This window comes from Theropithecus gelada, chromosome 18, assembly GCF_003255815.1.
Source record: "Theropithecus gelada isolate Dixy chromosome 18, Tgel_1.0, whole genome shotgun sequence".
In the NCBI taxonomy this organism is placed as follows: domain Eukaryota; kingdom Metazoa; phylum Chordata; class Mammalia; order Primates; family Cercopithecidae; genus Theropithecus; species Theropithecus gelada.
In genome coordinates, this window is record NC_037686.1 from 25,245,328 (window position 1) to 25,268,053 (window position 22,726).

At 34.9% G+C, this 22,726-nt stretch overlaps 1 protein-coding gene across 3 annotated transcripts in view; it reads right to left on the minus strand.

The window, feature by feature from the left end:
- Positions 1-22,726, minus strand: part of CCDC178 (coiled-coil domain containing 178) — a 523,876-nt gene that overhangs the window by 291,499 nt on the left and 209,651 nt on the right. For all 3 annotated transcript variants that reach the window (XM_025365268.1, XM_025365270.1, XM_025365269.1), the window contains 2 exons: positions 18,725-18,870; positions 14,722-14,881 (listed from right to left, as the gene is read on the minus strand). In XM_025365268.1, the coding sequence (XP_025221053.1) occupies positions 14,722-14,881; positions 18,725-18,870 (306 nt within the window). The remainder of the gene's footprint in view (positions 1-14,721; positions 14,882-18,724; positions 18,871-22,726) is intronic.

The window sequence follows — 22,726 nt, forward strand, 5'->3', positions numbered from 1 at the left end:
TGGCTAATTTTTAAAATTTTTAATAGAGCTGAAATTTCACTATGTTGCTTAGGCTGGTCTCAAACTCCTAGACTCAAGCGATCCTCATGCCTTGGCCTCTCCAGGTGATGAGACTGCAGGCGCGAGCCACCGCATCCAGCCTCTTGATCTTGGTACCCAAAGAACAGTGACAAATGCAAGGACATCTGGGCACTTGCGGTGAGTGGTAATAATATCCCACTGCTTTACTGTTATTGAGCGCTTTCAGGATATTTGTATGTAGTGGGGTGATGGGGGTTAGTAGAAGGGGGACCCATTAAAATTCCAGGTGTGAAACATAAAAGCTGATTGATTATGAGAAAGTCTTGTTTAACATCTCTAAGTTTAAGTTTTCCAACTGCAACTGTTAAGTTAGAAAAATAAATCCTTTGTGGCCTACCACACTGGATTGCTTTAACAACAACAACAACAAAATACTTACACTTGAACCCTGAAAGATCAACTTAGAACTGCCAAAGCTGGGAAAAGATGGATCCTTTATCTTAAAGTTGTTCTATTTCAGAATTCAACTTTAAACTTATGGGAAATAATGCAGAGATTTGAGTCAAAAGCTAAAACTATTTTTACTAATTTTCTTTTTTGCTTTGTACATTGTCTTTTTCCATAAAGTGTGTTTCACATTATAAAAATCAACAAAGGTTATTGAAAAACATTTTCATTATTTTATATAGTACTGAAAATGAACATGACACTGTACAATAGTTTATATATTCCATTTCCTTTCTCTTTATAGCCTATTTCATTTTCTCTCAAACTGTTATTATTATCATGACACCCAAATTTGAGATATGCAGCTCCCTCAGGAAGTCAGGTATACATGCTCTTTATAAGGAAATAAATCAGACAGTGGGAGGGCTACCTGGGTAATGTTAACAATACTCCCCACAGGACACTGTGCAAGTCATATTTGTGATATTTGTCAGAGCATCAGGGCCACATTCAAAACTCCTAACTTTAACAGGGAACACTTGGTGTTGTTACTTCTAAGGAAAACCACTGATAACTCACTAAAGATAAAGTAAGAGCTAGCCTGCCTCTCTCTGTATCTCCCTATCTCTACCTCTCCTAAAAGGCTTAAAGAAATAGAAATGAACTAGAAACGTATAGTAACTAAAAACAGTTTACTGGCTCTGGTGGAACACTTTAGGCTAAGATCTATGCTTATGAACATTATAATCCTGTAGCTATCTCATTTATGCAACATTAAATTCATTTTTTCTGAAAGCAGGACGAGGTGACCTTCTTGAAGGTAACAACTCTCAAGGAAAATTCATACTATTTAAAGGAAGGTGGACAGGACAACTGGAGGTCTTTTTAATTATATGAACAACCAAGATTTTAAAATGTCTTATGCTATGTTCAGCAAAGTTTAGCCCATTTTATGCAATTTGTAAAAATTCTTGATGACAGACACTCATATATAAATACATAATAACTTAACATTTTGTTGATGCCTTTAGTAATGGTATAGGTGAGGCAATACCTATCAAGTCTTGGTAGTCCCAGTAACTCACTTTCTCTCCTTGAAAACTTTTCTGATAAAAGAAATGGTGGCAATGTTTAGAAGTTGCATTTTAACACTGTCCCTCTTTCTTGTTTCTGTCTCTCGTTAGCAAAGTGTATTAAAATGATGTTTATTATTCTCTCTCCTCTGTAAGGCTAATATGCTTCTCAGAGTTAAGGGATGTGCTTTATTGCAACAATCCTCAGTATCTAGAATAGTGTATTTTATGCAGCAGGAACTCAATATATACGTATTAATTGAACTGAACAATTATTCCAGTCTAAACCCTTCTAATGTGAACTTTAGAGGTGCCATTTCTTGGTAAACAAGCTTAGCTATATTTTATCCTTATTTCAGAATATTAGATACAGCTGTTCGTATAATTAAACTTGGGTCTGAATTAGAGACTGCTACTTTATCAGGAACCCATATACTAGAAAGTCTAATTGCAGTTAGTGTATACCTAGTTGTCCATTATTGCTTCCAAACCATTATTCCTCCATGTTCAAGTGAAAATACTCCTGTTTCGAACGTATATTGATCAAATAATATAATCCTCCACCTTCTCCCACCTATTGCCCTGCCATTCAATGGTCTCCTGGTTATTTTTTCACACTAAGCAAGGGCTTTGGTCCATGGTACTCATTCTTCTCTTCCTGTCTATCTCTTGTTCCACCCATCACTCTCTTTTACTTCAGTATCTATTGTGATGACCGCGCCAACATTTTAATCTTAGAATTTATGGGATTACTCAAATCAAGTTAACTTCAATTCTACGTTCCATTAACCATTCATACCCACAGACACCCTTCTAACTTGTTGTCTTCTGGAATGATGCCACCTCAGAAGTTTCAAACTCCTATACCTTGTTTTCTAATTACAATCTCTGAGTCATTTGTTGCCTCTATTCTTACTCCCTTTTCCATCTCATAATCACCCATCCAGAGCTGTATCTTGATATTTCTTCTCCATGTTTCCTGTATTATTAAAGATTTCCTGAAGCCTCTGATGCAGTGCATAGGCTTATAATTTCTCCAACCATATTTTGTTAACTGAATTTCAGATTCTTACTTTCAATTGGGCACTGGACTCTAAATAGCTCCTCCAAAGATATTTTACATTTGATTGAATCCAGTTCTAAATCTATTCCTCAATTTATAGTTTCTGGTTTTGGATGCTGACACCACAACTCTCCTGTTGTCACAGTCGGAAACCTGATATATATTTAGACAATTCCTCTCGCCATCAGCACCGAAAGACTCATCAAGTTCTGTCTACATTACCTCAAAAAAGAAAAAAAAAATTCCAGAATTCACTCTTTCATCTCACTAGAACCTCATAATTTCACTTCTAAATTCTTCATTGGCATAGCTTCATCAAATATCATTTGTCTGTCTCCAATTTATTACATGTAATCAATGACAGTGAACCATGTTTATGTCATGGAATGCACTGAAAAAGAAATTTTCACTTCATTGCACTGGGGTAATGGGACAAGGCTCTTTGATGGGAGAGGCTTCTAAGCCTAATCTCGAACCATCCCTAGGCCATTTCCAACAACTCTAAGTGCTGACAAGATTAATGTTTCAGTCTACCTATGGCCTGTTAATGCGACACTAATGTGAAACAGCAGTCTGGCAGAAATATCTGCGAAGTTCAGTTCGATGTGTTTCAGCTGGAAGGGTAGCTTGTTACCCTTCTGATCAATTATTCATAACGTAACACACGAACTCCTTAGTATGACATTCAGAGCCTTCATGACATGGTTCTTACCTGTATGTAGGACCTTTCTCCCTGCATCTGATCTACAAACACTATAAACCACCTGCAGTTCCCTAAATGCATGCTGATTTTTGACACTTGTATGCCTTTCCTCCTAGTGTTTTCACGACTTGAAGTATTCTTTTCTTGGCTATCTTGTTTCCACTTTCCAAGATTTAGTTCTGAAATATTCATCTTCGCAAGCTTTTTGGAGATTTCCTGCAAGTCCCTCTTCCCAGGTTCTAGAGAACTCTCTGCTTAATTCAAGAAAAGTACTTGTTACACCTTATTTTAATTGGCTTGTGTCTGTTTTTTTCACCATTGCTTACGGAGGCTAATTAAAAGCAGGTGTTGTCTTTGTAACATACCCAGAATCTCACACAGATTCTGACAACACATTACTTCAAAATGAATAAATAAATCGGTGAATGAATGAACAAAAATCAATATAGTTTATCTTTGCCAAAGTAAACTGAAATATAAATTTTACTTTTTCACTTATTTAAAGAGTTGCATCACTTCATTTGGACTTCAATTTAGCAAATGTTGATAATTGATTGTGTCCTAGACATTGTGACAGACCCTGGAAGGCTAACAGGAGTGAGGTATTATTCTCTACTTCAAAGCATTCACCAAGTGAAATGCAAACCAAATATTTAAGCAAATCCTGCATCACACAACATATAATACAATCTCTCCCTCAATCCTGTCTCTTTCCCTTTTGCTGAAAAATATTTATTTCCGGTATTTAAAAGTTGCAAACAAATAAAACATTTAAACTCCTTGATTACTAAAGCCCTTTAAACAGTATCCCAAAGCTACCCTCTCTAATTTCTTTCCATGCACTTGCCCCTTTCATCATTACATTTGATCTTCTGCCTTCACCAATGGACTGATGCCACTCTTTTTATCAGTGATGCTCTCCCTAGTGGCAAAGTTAAGAATATATAACTCAACACTTTGGCAATGTTTGGCACTTTTGAGCCCCTGTGGAGCTGAAACTCAAACCTCTGGACTGATGCTAATGTCTCTGGGTTAAAAGAACAGGCTCTGCCAGGCTGGAGCACAGACTTCAGAGGAGGGGCTCCAGTTGGCCGGCTCTGACGTCTTTGAGGTGGGATGTGAAAAAGTCAGTTCTGCAAGAGTTGCAAAAGCCGCGAGTTGTTAAGGTGAAGCTGTGGGAAGGAACTGCTGCTCCCTAGGAAGACGCTGACAAGAACCACAGGCAGACAGGAAGCTAAAGGAAGCCCATGGAGGAAGCAAGCAGTAAGGAACAAGTTTCTTTTCTCTCCTTAAAGTTTCCAGTCTCCCTCTAGTGCCCCCTATTGGCAGAGCCTAACTTAGAGCCCGGTGACAAAGGAGAAATGTTGCAGAGCCCCCACCCAACCCATTTACCAAACTGAATAGAAAAGAACTGAGAAACAATACTGTATGGAGTAACATAGCCAGATTCTGTCTTCAAATATTTTCTACTTTATTTCAAGGTTTTTATGTGTTCCCCTGGTTTCAACTATCAACACAGTGGCTGACTCCCAGATCTTATACTTCATTCTTACTCCTTATCCCAAACTCTACCTCTGCATGGTGAATTCCTGGGTACATATTTCCACTTAAACAGTCTCTACTGGCCGGGCGCGGTGGCTCACGCCTGTAATCCCAGCACTTTGGGAGGCCGAGGCAGGCAGATGAAGAGGTCAAGAGATTGAGACCATCCTAGTCAACATGGTGAAACCGTGCCTCTACTAAAAATACAGAAATTAGCTGGGCGTAGTGGTGTGCCTGCCTGTAATCCCAGCTACTCGGGAGGCTGAGGCAGAAGAATCGCTTGAGCCTGGTGGGGCGGAGGGTGCAGTGAGCCAAGATCGCGTCACTGCACTCCAGCCTGGTGACAGAGCGAGACTCTGTCTCAAAAAAAAAAAAGTATCTACTATGTTCAAAACAGGTAATCTTTTAAGAAAATCCAGTAGTCAAAAGTTCTTTGTACTGATAATGCCAACATAATTGTTGCCAGTCAACCAGGATGGCACCACCTCTTACCCTCCAGTGTTTTCTTCACATGACGTACGATTTGGCATTGGGCTTTGTGGAGTCTACATCCACATTCCTGTTCCGTCAGTGCCTCATCACTTCTCTGACGATGAGATCACTTTTTTGTGACTTTAATCTGCAACTTGTGGTTACATTTCATTTCAATTCATCCTATATGATGCTCTCTAATTGATCTTGCTATATAGCTCATCTCTGAGCACATTACACTCTATAAAAAGTTTTCATGTCTCCCCCTGCAAATTAAGTGTAAACTTTTCACTGGGTCTTCAAAATATACTCTTTACCTGTATTCTCAGCCTTATCTCATACTGTGTATTACATTACTAATATAAAAGCAAACTTAGATGGAAATTCCTAAATAACTATTTTTGTATAGTTTTCTAATCATTTTTATAGGACATATTTTTAATGTTGAATAGTAGTAGATCATAGCATATGTTCTTTTAGGGGGTTCTGAAAACATTGCAAAATTTCCATCTGGAAGGAATGGACAAATTTACATTTCTAATGCGTCTATTATAACTCTGGATATTAGCATAATTTCCTCTTTTCCTATATTAAGGTATATCATTGTTGTGTTAATTCAGGTCTTGAGATTATCAGAAATATTTATCAATTTAATATACATATTTGCTCTTATGAACTGAATTTTCATAGTTTCTGGAATATTTTGTATTGCTTTTTCATTTATAGGCACTCAATAAATTAAAGATACTAGGTGCCATATATTTTGCAATTATTTTTCTTTTTCCAATGAGTCATCTGCCTTTTAACTTTGTTTATAAATCTGCTTTCCTGTCACACAGATTATTTTTTTTTATTAGGTATTATCTTTATCCTAATTTGTATAGTAAATTATAACTGCATTTGCCTTTCTTGTCTCTGCTTTTTTGATATGCCTAGTAACTCTTTCACAGGCCAAGATAATTTACATAGTCATTGATTATTGTAGTAATATATTGATTTCACTATCTTGTTATTATTACTGTTATTACTAACTTTACAAGTAGGAAATAAAGACGTTATTATTTTCCTAAGCGGTCTTCTATTTCCACTGTGGTTCTCTGAACCAGCAGTCTCAGTGATTCTTAACCCAGTCGCCTCAGTCAATCTTTTCAAACATAAGTCAGGACTTATCACTCCTCTGCTCAAAACCTGAACTATTTCCCCATTTCATTCAGAGTAAATGTCAAATTCCTTAATGGTTCACATTATCTCTCTAGCTTCCCCTATCATCCCCCTCATTGCTCCCTCTGCCCTACATGAGTTGGTGGCCTTACTGTTTCTTGAACGTCTAAGCATGCTGCCACCTGAATAGTTTGTCTCTGGAATGTTCTTCTCTCAAATGTCTATAAGACTAATTATGATAGCTCTTTTAAGACTCTATCCAATGAGGATTTTCAATGAGGTCTATGCAAGAGTTAGGGGAAGCCAACAGCTTGAACAAATAACCTCAAAATCCCAGTGGCTTCAGAGTTGACACTAATGCGAAGGACACAAATAGAAATCTCCCTGAGCATGACAAAGGAAAACAAAAGCTTTTTAATTATATGGAAAACAGAAAACAACATATAGTCCAGGAATAGTAGTATCAAATTTTGAAAGAGTCAAAGCAAATGTGATGTAAATAATAGGGAAAGACATCAATAGAACAAAAGTTTCCCATACGTGAACTTAAAAACCCTGAGTTCAAGATTAAATCTTTCATATTTGAGCAAAATGAAAAATTATTAATTTAAAATATACAAAGGCAACTTTTTTGATATTGTAAGTGAACAAAAATAGGAATGAAAGGTTATCTTTAAAGGCAATAAAAAATACCTTCAGGTTTGCTCTCAAGCAAACTAAACACCAATAAACAAATGAGCAAAATCTGTAGAGTTTTTGGAAAGAAATAATAATGACAAAAATAAAACTATTAATGTGATGTGCACCTATTTCGTACCAAAAACTCTTTTAAGTGCTCATGTTAACATGTTTAATTCTCACTAGAAGTCTAGAAGGCACATCTTGTAATTATTCTCTTTTACAGTTAAGGACTGAGATTGTGACATTAAAAAATTTATATACCACCATTTCTTGTTCACGAATAACGACAACTTGGAAAATATATAAACTCAATTGTCTAATGGAAAGAAATCCCAAAATATGTGGCTTGATCAACTAAGAGATGTATTGATATTAAAATCACTAAAGTGGGAGAGGTCATAGTTAAAAGAATTCTTAACAAATATGAAAATCAATTTACTATGTAGAATATTATAGAAATAATTATTGAAGATATGGCTACAAAATTAAATGTAAAAGACTAAACACTTTCTGAAAGTGCCAATTTACATGGTAAAAACAATAACGGCACGTTAATGATAGGAAAGTCAAAATTCTTAGCACAATTAATTATGACCAGGAAGCAAGGAGGGAGAAAGGATAACAAGAAAAGAGGCCAAATTGTTTGTATTGTTGGAGTAAGTAAAATTTTTGATTTGTGACTTTGACAATTAATACAAAACAGATTTAAGAATACCTTTAATTATCTGAAGCAACAATATAACTAAAAGTAGAATGTCTCCATTTTCTATTATTAACAGCAATAAAAGTAAACAATAGTATACATACCAAAAAATGGTAATAATGATAAAAGCAGAAAGGTATCACAGAAAATATTAAAATGATAGAAGCAAGAACCAATAAAGCTATAATACAAATGAATGAAATCACTAAATAAGAATGGGTTGAAAAAGCAAAATCACTCTAAATATTACATAAAGCTTACAGAAGGCACATCTAAAAAGTAAGTCAGAATAGTCAATAAGAGAATGCAAAATTAAAGTACTGTAATACACGGAAAAGCGGGAGTTAATAGTATTAACTTTAAAATAATATAAAAGAAAGCTGCCATTTTATAAAAGAAATTACAATCCAAATGATTATTTAATAATTATAGCCTATTATAGTCACGGAGTAACAACACCTACAAATATATAAAGCAGAGCCCACAGAAATAAATCAAGTAGGCAATTCAATACACCACAAATAGTCTATGACAGATCAAGTAGACTGTAATATAAGAACTTTCAATATGTGGAATTTTTAGTTAACCAGATTAAACTAATTATTTCATTGATTTAGTTGCTCAGAAATTGTCTATGGAGCAAAAGTTGGAGACTTCATGCCAATTACTTATTTATTTGAGACAGGTGTTCACTCTGACACTCCTGCTGAAATGCAGTGGCACAATCACGGCTCACTGTAGCCTCAACCTCCCAAGCTCAGGTGATCCTCCCACCTCAGCTTCCCAAGTAGCTGGGACTACAGGCCCATGTCACTACACCCAGGTAATTTTTGTACTTTTTGTAGTGATGGGTTTTCACTATGTTGCCTGGCTGGTCTCCAATTCCTGGACTCAAGTGATCTGCCCACTTTGGCCTTCCAAAGTGTTGGAATTGCAGGCATGCCCCACAGTACCTGGACCCCCGCCACGCAAATTAAACAGACTGTTTAACATAAATTTAAACAATACCTGACACCCTCCACTTTCAACCTGGGGAGATAAAAGGAAGTTTTTAAAATAATGATTTATGTCAGTTACTTATTTATTAATTGCCTCCGCCACCCCCGAAAAAGGCCTTGAGGCAGCTAAATTCCCTAAATTGTAATTGGGTCAATGTGCAACTAAAAACATTAAATGAGATCACTATATATTTAAATTGCCTAAATTGTATTCAGAGAATACTTGATCATTTGAAAAATGTGTTTTTAATTGCTAAATGAGAAATAATGAACCAAAGTAGACAACTCAAGTCGCTTTAAAGAAAGAATAACTTATGAAAGTCAAAGGAAATAATAAAGAAAAAAGCTAAAATTAATTAAAAAGCAAAAAGAATATTTATAAATAAGAATTCAGAGTATACGGAAAAACAAAATGTAAAAATGTATCAAGGCTGATCAAGTAAAAAAAAAGAAAAGGAGTATGCACAAGAAAAGAAGTATGACTACATAAGTGGAAGAAATTAAAAAACTGTATTTCATATACCTCAATGATAATTAATTATAAATCTTGTTAAAATAATTTTTTTCTAGAAAAATACAGCTTTTCAACATTGACTCAAAAGGAATTAGTAAACACTGATCATTGAAAATGAAAAAAAAAAGAATATATTGTTAAAGTTTTTCTTCAGAAAAGAGCCAAGCTCCAGTAATATCTGTTAGGAGCAGTTCACTATGAATTCACCACACACTTCTTGTAACAGCTTCTATCTCGAACTCCCTTTTCAATCATGTTTGTATAGCAAAGGTAACGTCTTCCTCCAAGGCAAAAGTTGGGTAAGTTTGCTAGAAGCCACCTGATAAAATTGGGGGATTCCTACATTCAGGATTTGTCAGCTGTGATAAAAACCTCTGATATATGTAGCATCCACATGGACCACTTTCATATCACCCCTGGAGTCTTGGAGCCAAAGGAAACAGTTCATGCTGCCTGTTGTGTAGTAATAAAGTTCTTTGTCTCTCAGGCTGGAGTTTCATGTCTTCTTCTGCTAGCATCTGTGAAACTATGGCAGGCTAACCGGTTAACTTGCCAGGGTAAAATCTCAGACCCTTCACATATCTTGATGGTATCATGAGAGAATGTATCAAACCTTTAAGGAACTGAAATGCTCCATGCAATTTAACATAGAAAAAGAACTAAATAAACCTTCCTATTTCATTTTTAAAATGGTAGTAAATCTCCGTACCAATATCTTTAAAAAAGTACAAAATAGAATTATAGACCAATAGTTATTCTAAATTAAATGTTTGTAAATTAAATCTAGTAATGTATTAAAAATTTAATAAACCATAGCCAATTAAGGTATATTTAAAGATGCAATTTGATATTAGAAAACAGTTATTTTAGTTGATCAAAAGAGAAAAATCACGTATTTTTGCTTTTACTCCACAGTGGGGTAAGGCATTGCAAAAGTGATATGATATTCTTAGGGAACATTCATTTTCCACTCCCACTGGAAAATGAATGTTTCCTGAGAAAATTATAATATCTAAACTATGTTCATTGGGTATTAGCACAACCATATAAGAAAAATACTAATTTTTAGAAAAATTGAAATGAACTACAGCCAAATAATTGCAATAGATGCCTCTAGGTAGTTAAAAAAAGAAAAGCTAAAAATGGTAGTTGTCAATGCAGAAAATAAAAAAATCTATTCAAATTTCAGATAGACATTGCTTTAATACAGTATTAGCAGTAATTCTGCCACATATCCACAAGGGCTGACATGATGCTAGAAAGAGATTCACAAGTAAGAGAAGCTTCTTCCTTGTTTCTAAGGAAACACTCAAAATCTATTAAATTTATATTTAGGAATCACCCATATCCACGCCCCATCCTTCCTCTATATTCTAGTGCTACTCTCTCCTGTTAAGTTCTTGTGATGACTGAAGCACCAGATCTGTGCAAAAACATGAGGTAATCACTGATACAAAATTACCACTCTTGCGGCCAATCTTCAAATTAAAAGGTTCATTCCTCAAACAGCGATAGATTTTAACAAGTTACTTTTAAAAAGCAATATGATAAGCCTAATTTATATAATTATGTGTGATTAATTGATGCTCAATCCTATCAGAAGTACTTTTAAAATAAATATTAATTATGAAAAGCATGTTTCTAACTTTAAAAAAAATCATGTTATAGTAAAATAGTCTTTGCGACAGGAAGGTTGTCATTAAGGCGAATTACTCTTGCCCGGGAAATCTATTGGTCAGCGCCCCTAAATGTTTCCAGATTTATCACACATTCATTTCCCACAATTGAGACCACAGAATATGTCATGTTTTTTACTCAAAGTAATCTCTAATTTTTTAGAACAGTGGATAAGGCCACAATTTACTGTTTGTAATTTGGATGTGGTGATCATATTTATAATTTGAGTGTGACCACTATATGCAAGTCTGTTTTTTACATCTTCCATCTTCCTGCTGATGTGTCTTGAAAATGGAGTGTAGGGTTTCGGTCATTCAACATTGAGTGCCTTGAATACAGTAATACTCATGAAATAGTTGTGAGAATGCAGAAATGATGAGTAACCAATAGGAAAATAATATACAAATTGTAATAATCGTTAGAATATCTCAGAGATTAAATTTGTTTGAAATGCTTACTATTCCAGTACTTGGTGGTCAAATGAAACAGTGTATTAAGCTAAAACTTTTCCATGAATGGGTAAAAACTAATTTAATATCCAAATTTGGGACTGCTATAGCCAGAGGAAGAGGTATTTCCTGAGAGTAGAAAATAGGAAGCAGAATAAAAAGCAATTAACTCTACAAGGAATGGGACATTGTCTCTACTAGAACTCAATCTGGAAATTGTTCTTCCAGTGTAGTTCACTGTACTTCTCTCATAAGCTAAATTATAGAGGGGAGAGCAAATCTATGGAAAGAACACATAGAGAAAGGAAATGACATAGGCGATGCAGCAGGTTTTCTAACGACAACTCATAATAAATTACATCATATGTAACCTGCAATTTTGTATAGACCTTTCCAAAAGCAAGGACAAACATCACTAGCTAGAACTATAGTCCTCTGATGAACATGGTACACTGAAAATTTAATCTTAAGCAATGGCATTTGCAAATTATAGGCAGTTAGTAAAAATGCCATGACATTATTTAAAAATCTACCATTTAAGGATATCTGATATGGAATTGCCTACTGAAGAGAGATCAAATTTAACTCCAGAACCATGCTGTCTGTATGTTATCTGAAGTTTGTGTATATTTTCTTGTTTTTATTAGCTGTTTGTATATCTAATTCTATTGTGTGTTTTCTCATATGCTGCATTAACTCTTGTGGCTTTTGTGAAGTATTTTATTAAACCATCCCTACAGATGATCCATAATTGTGATCAATTCTTTTACCCAAAAGGGACACCTCAGATTAGTAACATTACATTTATAACAATGCCTTTAATGAGACTCTTTTCTTTGCAGGGATCCTTTACATTACATACCCATTTGCACCCTTACCACTTCCTAAACAGGGATGAGATCAGGTTTCTATGAGAAATCACATGGTCTTTTCATTATTTAACACTCAATAACTGATCATAATCATAAATAAATATCATCATTAATGATAAGGCACATCAGTCTCTAAACTCTGCATCTTCAAACTCTATGATTCTGGTCACATAAGGTGAATGCACAACAAAGAGCTATCCAAGAAACTGATAAGAGACAACTTCATATAAATTTAAGGTTATCTGGCAAGAACTGTTGACAGAGTTAACAGAATCCTTAAGTGCTAGAAAGCAAAAGATGGTTTAACCATTTTCACTAGAGTGGGAAGTATCAGGAAAAGGAAGAGAATGAGATAGACAGACACAGAGAGAGAGAGAGAGAGACGCACAGAGCGAGAGATTGATTCAGCTTTTGCATCCAGGATGAGTTTGGTAAAGTATCAGGAGTATCAGGCTGGTGGAGTTTGAAGAGTGTTTCTGAAATGCTCCTGCTTCTTGCTGCAATCAAGCATGTGGACAGCAAAATTATCCAAAAAAGCATCCATTCTGTATTTATTTATTTATTCATTCAACACACATTTATTGGGTACTTCTGGCCAGACATGGTACTGAGCTTTTAGGATACAGAGGAGGATATAAAAGAAAATTCCCTCCCCTTAGAGAAGACATTATTATGACAGGAGATAGGCAGACAAAAAACAGGTATAAAAGAATTACCAAAACAAGTTCAGATAGAGATCAGTGCCCAGAAAAAATCATGAGACCATATAATGCTTCCAAGTGGCTGGGGGTGGGTACAGTTGGGAGTAGAAAGGTAGGGACAGGCTTTTTGATGAAAAGAAATGCAAATCTCAGTGATTCAGAGGCTGGTTATAGAGGATGTTTTATTCATCTCTCTCCTGCTGACCATCTTTTGCCATTTCACTAATTATTATTGTTCCATTATAGTGCTGGAATGCCAGTCGATAAATGATTATTGAGACCCCACTGTGTTCTCAGCACCACTGCGACTGGAAAATGTGGTTGAATTCAAATAACTAATTCTACTGCTCTAATAAAATATGAGGTGGGGAAGAATGCTTAAGTTGGTAAATAACTTAAGCCTTCTTGTTTTGAGAGGTGCATTAGAGTCTAAGCTTCCGCCAATCCATTCATAGCTCACACATCTGAAACTCAGCCATCACTTTCAGCAACTGCTCTAAGAAGAGGTATCACATATTGCCACTAGATGGCACCAATTATTTTCATATTTTTAGGTCAAGAAAATCTTTTTTAAAAATGTAATGGCCACATTTAAAATAGAAGAATTTTACTTAGCATTGTTATTAATAAAGTATTATTCTCTTCTTAATAATTTTCTTATAGACAAACCACACCAATAGAACTAAAGAAGGTACATTCTTTCACCCGCACACTTGTTCATTCAATGTACATTTGTTCCAAATAATCTTTAAAAAAAAGTTCTCACATGTCTTTGGATATGTAAAAAGTAGGGAAAGTAATTGAAATATTGATATAATAATTGAATATATAAATATCATATTTGAATATATAAATAAGAGAATCAAAAATAGTTCATATATTGATACTACATATACTTTGAAAACTTTCACAGAAAAGAGTTTTAAAATAGTACAGAAAATTTTTTTGCTTTTTAGAAAAGATGTCCCATTGTGTCTTCCAAAAATGAGTAATATTTTAAATGTATTTTAAATATAGTACTAATTCATTACAATTAAATGTAACAAAAACTATTGCAAAATTTAAAATGGGATAGGAATCATTTAACTGAATGCAAATGTTTTATAGGTATAGCTTTATACAATTTGATTAATAAAAATTCAGGCTTAAAAGAAATTTTAACACAATTTCCCTGTTTCAAACAAGTAAATTTATAGGTCCATTAGAATATTATGCAAATTTTTTCTACAGGAAATGAGTGTGATGTATTTTCCTTCCTCAAAAAAGTGGTTGGTAAACATTCAAAGTATATTTATTCAGAAACAAATGATAACCATTCTCATTCTCAGGTCTTTCATTAAAAGCACAAAAGGACTCTGGAATAAATATAGCCTACATTTTTATATTAATAGACTTCAAAATAAAATAAAGTATGATTAATAAATGACATACACATAATATGCATTGAAAAGTACAATATGCTCTATGAATATATCATAATTACTTAGAAGAAACAATGAAAACTTACAGGTTTATTATGCTAACAAATTTAGTTTTAAAATCTCAACGCCCTTGCTACTTCAGGATAAAAATTGTCTCAAACTATCTGCTAATTTGTCTATCACTATATTTCTTTCATTTTGAAACATTCAAAAATAATACTCACTTGGGTATCTCGAAGAGTTTTTTGTCTCACAGCAAGGAGCACTCTAAATCTCTGATCTTCCTCAAAGATTCTCTCTTCACAGTCTTTTTTCTCTTGCATATAATGATCGAACACAGCTTGTGCATGTTCCCTTTTAAATCTCATAGTTACAAATTTATTCCTATGAAGAAAGAATTCCATGTGCCACTAATCAATTCACATTTTCTTTTTCTTTCTTTTTTTTTTTTTTTTTTTTTTGAGACGGAGTCTCGCGCTGTGTCACCCAGGCTGGAGTGCAGTGGCGCGATCTCGGCTCACTGCAAGCTCCGCCTCCCAGGTTCACGCCATTCTCCTGCCTCAGCCTCCGAGTAGCTGGGACTACAGGTGCCCGCCACCACGCCCGGCTAGTTTTTTGTATTTTTAGTAGAGACGGGGTTTCACCATGTTAGCCAGGATGGTCTCGATCTCCTGACCTCCTGATCCACCCGCCTCGGCCTCCCAAAGTGCTGGGATTACAGGCTTGAGCCACCGCGCCCGGCCCACATTTTATTTTTCAAAATGCATTTATGAGACATTTTAAAAGGACCCAAATGAAAAATCTTGAAGAGTCTTGAGCTGACAGGCCTTGGAAAAATTCCCTGGTTTTTCCCAAGGCTTACTTCCATAGGGCTACATCTAAATCATCCAGGTAGAAGAAAATCTATGGAAAAACAGTGGATTCTCTTGGTTGCCTGTCCAGCATGCTTCTGTTCTCTAAGCATTTCAAGAAAACCCCTCCTCCAAGCAGCATGTAACTCTAGAGATATATTCTGATTAGTCCAACCAGCATATGACCCATTGTCCAGGGGTGAGAAGATATATTAAGATAGCTCGAGGAAATGAGTGAGAAGCGCTTAATTCCATGTAGAAGAGCTCATACCCACTAAATGTGACTTACACATCATGCTTTCAAAGTTGCTGCCAACAGCCATAGTGGAGAGAGAAAAAAATGAGTGCCCGGTGTTGAACTGTTGAATCAACCAACCCTGCAGCTTGCTCTACCAATTATGTAAGATGACACCTTTTTTTATTGTTTAAGCTGGTGCTATGTAAGATGATGCAGTTTTACTGTTTTATGTTTCCTGTTACATAAGATGATACATTTTTTATTGTTTAAGCTGGTACATGAATAGGTGTGTGTATGTATGCGTGTGTGTACATGTCTGTATTTTATCATTTGCAATTAAACACATCCTAATGCAAAGGTAAAATAACTTTTATGGTGAACTCAGTAGTTATGTAAGGAACAATACTAGTAGAAAAGTATCAAAACGTGGTTAAAACAATACTGGTAACAATAACTTGCTTGCCAAAGTTGAGCAGCAACTCAGTGTCCAGAATAAGGTATCTGAAAAAGCTCAGCACAGTCTTATTCTATCCACATTAGTTAACAAGTGTACTGATATATTTAATCACTTGCACAGTTAACTATAAAGGCAGCAAGACTAATATTTTGGGAAGGGCTAAACTAATATCTCTGCTTTTAAATAATATCCCATTTAATACAACAAAAACCACTCTATGAAATAATAATGAGATAGCCATCTAGAGTTGAAGAACCTAAACTTGGATAATTAATTAGCTTGTGTAAGCTCAACTAGTTGGTAAATGACAGAACCAGAATTCAAATCTAGTCCTGCCTTTTTCTGATTCAGCAGTTCAACATTAAGTACTCATTTTTTCCCTCTCTACATTATAGCTGTTATCAGCAAATTTGAAAACATATCACCTTGTTTACACTTAGTGGATGTGAGCCTCTTCTTCCACAGGAAATAAGGTTCTTCTCCCCTTTCATCTGCCTTGCCCTGGTATTTCATTTACATCATTCATACCAATAACATTCTAAATTATTAAGTGATGTCTGATCAGTAGCCAATGATATTGACATCTTGGAGCACAGAGAACCAATGAAATTCACACAGGAAGGAGCTAGTGTGACCAAAACGATAAAGTGTTCATAGTTGCTCCCAAAAAACATTGATATATCTTGACCACATGTACTTTGTTCTCTACACTGTTTTGATATTGAATTATATTAATTATAGTATTTTATTAATTATATCTACACAGACATTTTTATACACTATATACGTGCATATCTATGCAATAAAATAATGTTTCCTTTCTCACAGTGATAAAACAAGCAGACTTTGAAGTCTTATGGGTCTGGATTTTAATTTTCCACTTTCTAGTTAAGAAGCAATTATAAAAATTAAGTGAGGGTCAAGGATGGCTTTGATTGCCTTTATTTTTAACACCATATTTTAATTGCCTTGTATATGTGAGGTTTGTCTCCCTGCAAAGATCTTCAGACACTTGAAGATACACTTTCCCACTTGCCATTTATTTGTCCTTATTGGGACCTGGCAGTACGCCCACTATGAGTTCTCAATAAATAATAAGTAACTTGTTATGGGAAATTATTGAAAATATCAGTAGATTATTCATAAAACAGCTGATCTTCCTTTGTAACCCCATCTTAGGGGGTTAGTTGTAAGGGCACACACTTGGAACAGGTTGGAGCTAAGCTGAAGCTAGCTCTACCACTACTTAAGAGTGTGATCTTAGGTTCCCTGAGCCTCTATTTCTCAGCATTCATTGGAAATGATACAATTTAACCATTTGCTGTAAGAACTCGATGAGACAAGGTACACACATTGTCCAGGATTTACCTGGCACAATAGCAAGCAGTTCAATGGTAGCTTTAAATATTATTTGACATTATATATCATCCCTGCTAATTAATAGTTGTATAAGTAATTCCACAGTATTGGCTAATTCTTTTTCTCCTTTTCTTGTTAGAAGGCAGGATTTTGTCAAGTTTAGAGAGAGAACTGATTCACTGGGACATGGAAACCACTCTTGTCCAAAAGGCCATATGATCCAGCTTCAGAAGAAGTTAGGATTGAAATGGGAGGAAGCCAGAAGAAAAGATTTTCATCAGCTCCTGAATTAGATCTTTATAAGTTTAATGTAAGTTATATACATTTATATTTATATCTTTGAGTCCTAAGATATTCTGACAGGTGTTAAACAAGGTGGATAAATATCTTTAAAAGTAAATGATATGTTTTCCTGCTTTTTCACATAATATAGTGAATACGAGTAGTCTTTTTCAGATAAAGCTGAATTATCATGTTGAAAATAAGTTTTACCCTATGATAATAGCTAAACAAATGCTTGATGGGGACATTGACGTGACTCCATTAGAATGCATGGCAACAGGCTGGGCATAGACTTTTTTTGACACTTTGTCCCTCAAGCATTATGATTTTGCTAATGCTTGTAGTAGCCTTCTTTATTTAAAGCAGACCGTCGTCCCTAAATGTGGCCAATGCATGTTCCTCTAATACTCCTCCAAGTCCAGTTCTCAATGTTTTACAAGACAGGAAATGAGAAGCAAAATGAGTAAAGGAAGAGTAAAAAAGTACTAGGTTAGGGTCTATGGATACCCAATGAGCCCGAGAGCATGAACATTCTCCAAGCCAAAGGCCTTAGTAACACTGAACAGTTATATCCCTGACTCATGAGGTGACTGATAAGAAACTTTGGAAGATGATAAATTTGAATACATTGCATGAGGTTTTATAGAATATCTGAGTCTGAACTCTTACCTTGAAACTAATCAAAAACATTTGGGTGAAAAACCATAAATTATTAAACATGACATATAAATACTGATACATCTGAAAGTAATGAAGAATATTATTGTTATAAAGAATAAAAGTTCTCCTCCCTGGAAAGGGAGAAACATTCCAAGTTATTAAAATAAGAACAAACCCAGAGAAGCAATAATGAATGAAAGCAGTTTATGATTATGCTTTTTAAACTAAAATTAACAAATATCACACATATATTCCACACTATGTTATAATTAAAAATATGAACCATTTTAAGAAAACATTTTAAATATGGAAATTTCATCTTATTTCTTTTATTAATATTTTTAATACACATCATATTTTGATAAAGTTTAAGTACTTACTTTAACACTTCAAGTATCTGATCAAAACTTTTCTTTTCTTCTTCTTTTGCTTTTAATTCCTCATTCAATTCATTTATTTTTGCATAAAAAATCATTGTCTTACTTTTAGTTGCTTCTAAGTCTTTAAAAATTGCTGAGCGTTTACTCTGAAAAAAAAATACAGGAGTGTTTTATTTTAAATACTTAGATTTTCAAATCTCTGCTATTCAGGGACACAATTACATCGGCTGTGTGAACAATTAAAAGTTAATAGTGGGCCACACCTGATGGCTCACTCTTGAAATCCCAGCACTTTGGGAAGCCAAAGCAGGAGGAGCCAGGAGTTCACTTACAGTCGGGAGTTCAAGACCAACCTGGACAACAAAGCCAGCACCTGTTCTCTACCCAAAATTGTTTTAAATAGCCAGGTGCGGTGTTTCACACCTGTAGTCCCAGCAACTTGGGAGGCTGAGATGGGAGGATCATTTGAGTATAGGAGGTCGAGGATGCAATGAGCCATGATTGCTCCACTGCACTCCAGCCCAGGTGACAGAGTAAGACCCTGTCTCTAAAAACCAACTGAGGTTTATATTCTCTACTGTTATATCTGATTAATGTTCTAAAAAATAAAAATGTTTATTCTCTCTGCCCTACACAAACTTGCTCCCCTTTCCAAACACACACCTAAATGCACACTTTATAAGCATGTCATTTCAAGATGCAAACATGTGGTCACTGGTTTTCAAACATGTACGAAGTCCATTGGCAGGAGGACAAGAATATATATTGTTCTGATCTTTCCAGCAAAAGAAGGCAATATTTACTACCAGCACAGTTTTCCATGGTAGGCCTGTGCAATTCCAGAATGAACATTTGATTGTGCATCTATTTTTGTGTCATCCCTTTATGACTGTTGGTGTTCAAATGGAACTTAGTGACTCACTGATTGACTGTTACTGAATTGTTCCCCACATTCAGCATGGCTGCTAATTAGTGTTACTCTCCCAACTGATTCTACAGATCTCAATGGTTCCTTCTGCCTCCACTATCTTCTATTTTCCCCATATGCTTCCAAATACTTTCTTTACTCATAGATTTCAAGAATAACAACTAATATTTTATATTTATTTTCCTACAAAACCATACTGTTTGTCTAAGATTTTGAACATTGGGTACTGCATTTGAATTTTCACATACTTCCTGCTTTGTTTCCTTCCTTTTCTGGAAGTTCTGAAAATTTTCTACTGATAAATAAAAGGATTTTTTTCTCCTTATACTAGAATGCAGTGGAAATACAGCTAACTAGGATTTGTTGATAGGCCCATTGGAGTATTAAGTTATTTGGCAGGGGCATCGGGGGGAAAGTAAGCCCAAAGACAGAGAGCAGACAGGTGTGAGTACGGACACTTTGAGTATTGCATGCTCTCTATCCCTAAACCTGACATTTAGATCAGATTTCGTCATTCATTTCTTAGTCTTAGCTGAAGATTCTCTTCTTCAAAGGAATCTGGTTTTGTATAGTTTTGCATATCTTTTAGCACACTGTAAAATGTATTTAGCTAATATATTTATGATCTTGTCATCTATGCTCATAAGCAAGATCACCAATGGATTTATTTCTTGCATTATTAATTTTTGGTTATGATTGCAAGATTTTAGTTTCATTATAGAATGACTTTAGAAGATTTCCATGCTTTCTTATGCTCTGTAGGTGGTATTTGTAGAGAGATTCATAAAGTATCTTGACTGATTCTTGGTTTTATTGGTAGAGTTTGGACAAATTAAATTTCTTCTATAATCATTGATCTATTCTTGTGTTTTATTTCTTTTGACCCAGTTTTCACTATTTGTATTTTATAAATAAATGATACAATTCATATAGATCTTAAAACAAATTCCCATGCAAAGTAGTATTCAATTCACTGTGTATATAATTATACCCCTTTTATAATTATAGCCATTCCCATGGCTGTTAATTTTCATTTTTTATTCTTTGCCCTTAATAAATATGTTAAATATTTTTAGATTTTTTAAAAAATTAAAATCATTTATTGGTAATCTCAAAATATTATATTGGCCTATGTCATAAATTTTGCTATATAGTTTGTCATTATTGATCATGTATAAATAAGTGATAATTTATATTTTAGTTATTTCTTAGCACAGAAGCAAATTAATAAAAAATGTGATTCGGTAATTTTTCTAGTAGTGCATATACTTTTCATTTCTTATTGCCCTATATTTTTGTTATTGATTTCTGATTTTAATTCATTGTATGCAAACTTGGGTGACATGACCAATACAATAATATAAGAGCATCTATTTCAGTGCCAGACTGTCTGGGTTGGAATTGCAACTTTACCACTAATGAGTTGTATGAACACCTGTACAAGTTAATTAAAAAATAATGCATCAGATTTCTCAAATGTAAGATAGAGGTAATAGCACACTCTTCATAGGCTTATCATGAAAATGAAATGATGAGCTGTTATGTCTGTGCACTTAAAACAATGCCTGACACACAGAAAACATGCAGCAAATATCTATTATTATTTTCTCTGTAATTTTTTAAAATATTTCTTTTGAGGCCCATTATCAGGCAAACATTTTAAAAATGATATGAGGACACCTCCCTCTCATGGCCCACATGCTTCCCACCAACAAATCCTATTGGAACCACCTTTGACATATATCTAGAGGACACATTACCAGGTTAAACACAATATTGGCTGCATAAATATCTTCTTTTGAGAAGTGTCTGTTCATATATCCTTCACCCACTTTTTGATGGGGTTGTTTGATTTTTTCTTGTACGTTTGTTTAAGTTCTTTGTAGATTCTGGATATTAGCCCTTTGTCAGATGGGTAGATTGTAAAAATTTTTTCCCATTCTGTAGGTTGCCTGTTCACTCTGATGGTAGTTTCTTTTGCTGTACAGAAGCTCTTTAGTTTAATTAGATCCCAGTTGTCTATTTTGGCTTTTGTTGCTGTTGCTTTTGGTGTTTTAGTGATGAAGTCCTTGCCCATGCCTATGTCCTGAATGGTATTGCCTAGGTTTTCTTCTAGGGTTTTTATCGTTTTTGGTCTAACATTTAAGTCTTTAATCCATCTTGAATTAATTTTTGTATAAGGTGTAAGGAAGGGATCCAGTTTCAGTTTTCTACATATGGCTAGCCAGTTTTCCCAGCACAATTTATTAAATAGGGAATCCTTTCCCCATTTCTTGTTTTTGTCAGGTTTGTCAAAGATCAGATGGTTGTAGATGTGTGGTATTATTTCTGAGGACTCTGCTCTGTTCCATTGGTCTATATCTCTGTTTTGGTACCAGTACCATGCTGTTTTGGTTACTGTAGCCTTGTAGTGAAGTTTGAAGTCAGGTAGCGTGATGCCTCCAGCTTTGTTCTTTTGGCTTAGGATTGTCTTGGCAATGCGGGCTCTTTCTTGGTTTCATATGAACTTTAAAGTAGTTTTTCCAATTCTGTGAAGAAAGTCATTGGTAGCTTGATGGGGATGGCATTGAATCTATAAATTACCTTGGGCAGTATGGCAATTTTCATGATATTGATTCTTCCTATCCATGAGCATAGAATGTTCTTCTATTTGTTTGTGTCTTCTTTTATTTTGTTGAGCAGTGGTTTGTAGTTCTCCTTGAAGAGGTCCTTCACATGAAAAAATGCTCATCATCACTGGCCATCAGAGAAATGCAAATCAAAACCACAATGAGAAACCATCTCACACCAGTTAGAATGGCAATCATTAAAAAGTCAGGAAACAACAGGTGCTGGAGAGGATGTGGAGAGATAGGAACACTTTTACACTGTTGGTGGCACTGTAAACTAGTTCAACCATTGTGGAAGACAGTGTGGTGATTCCTCAAGGACCTAGAACTTGAAATACCATTTGACCCAGCCATCGCATTACTGGGTATATACCCAAAGGATTATAAATCATGCTGCTATAAAGACACATGCACACATATGTTTATTGTGGCACTATTCACAATAGCAAAGACTTGGAACCAACC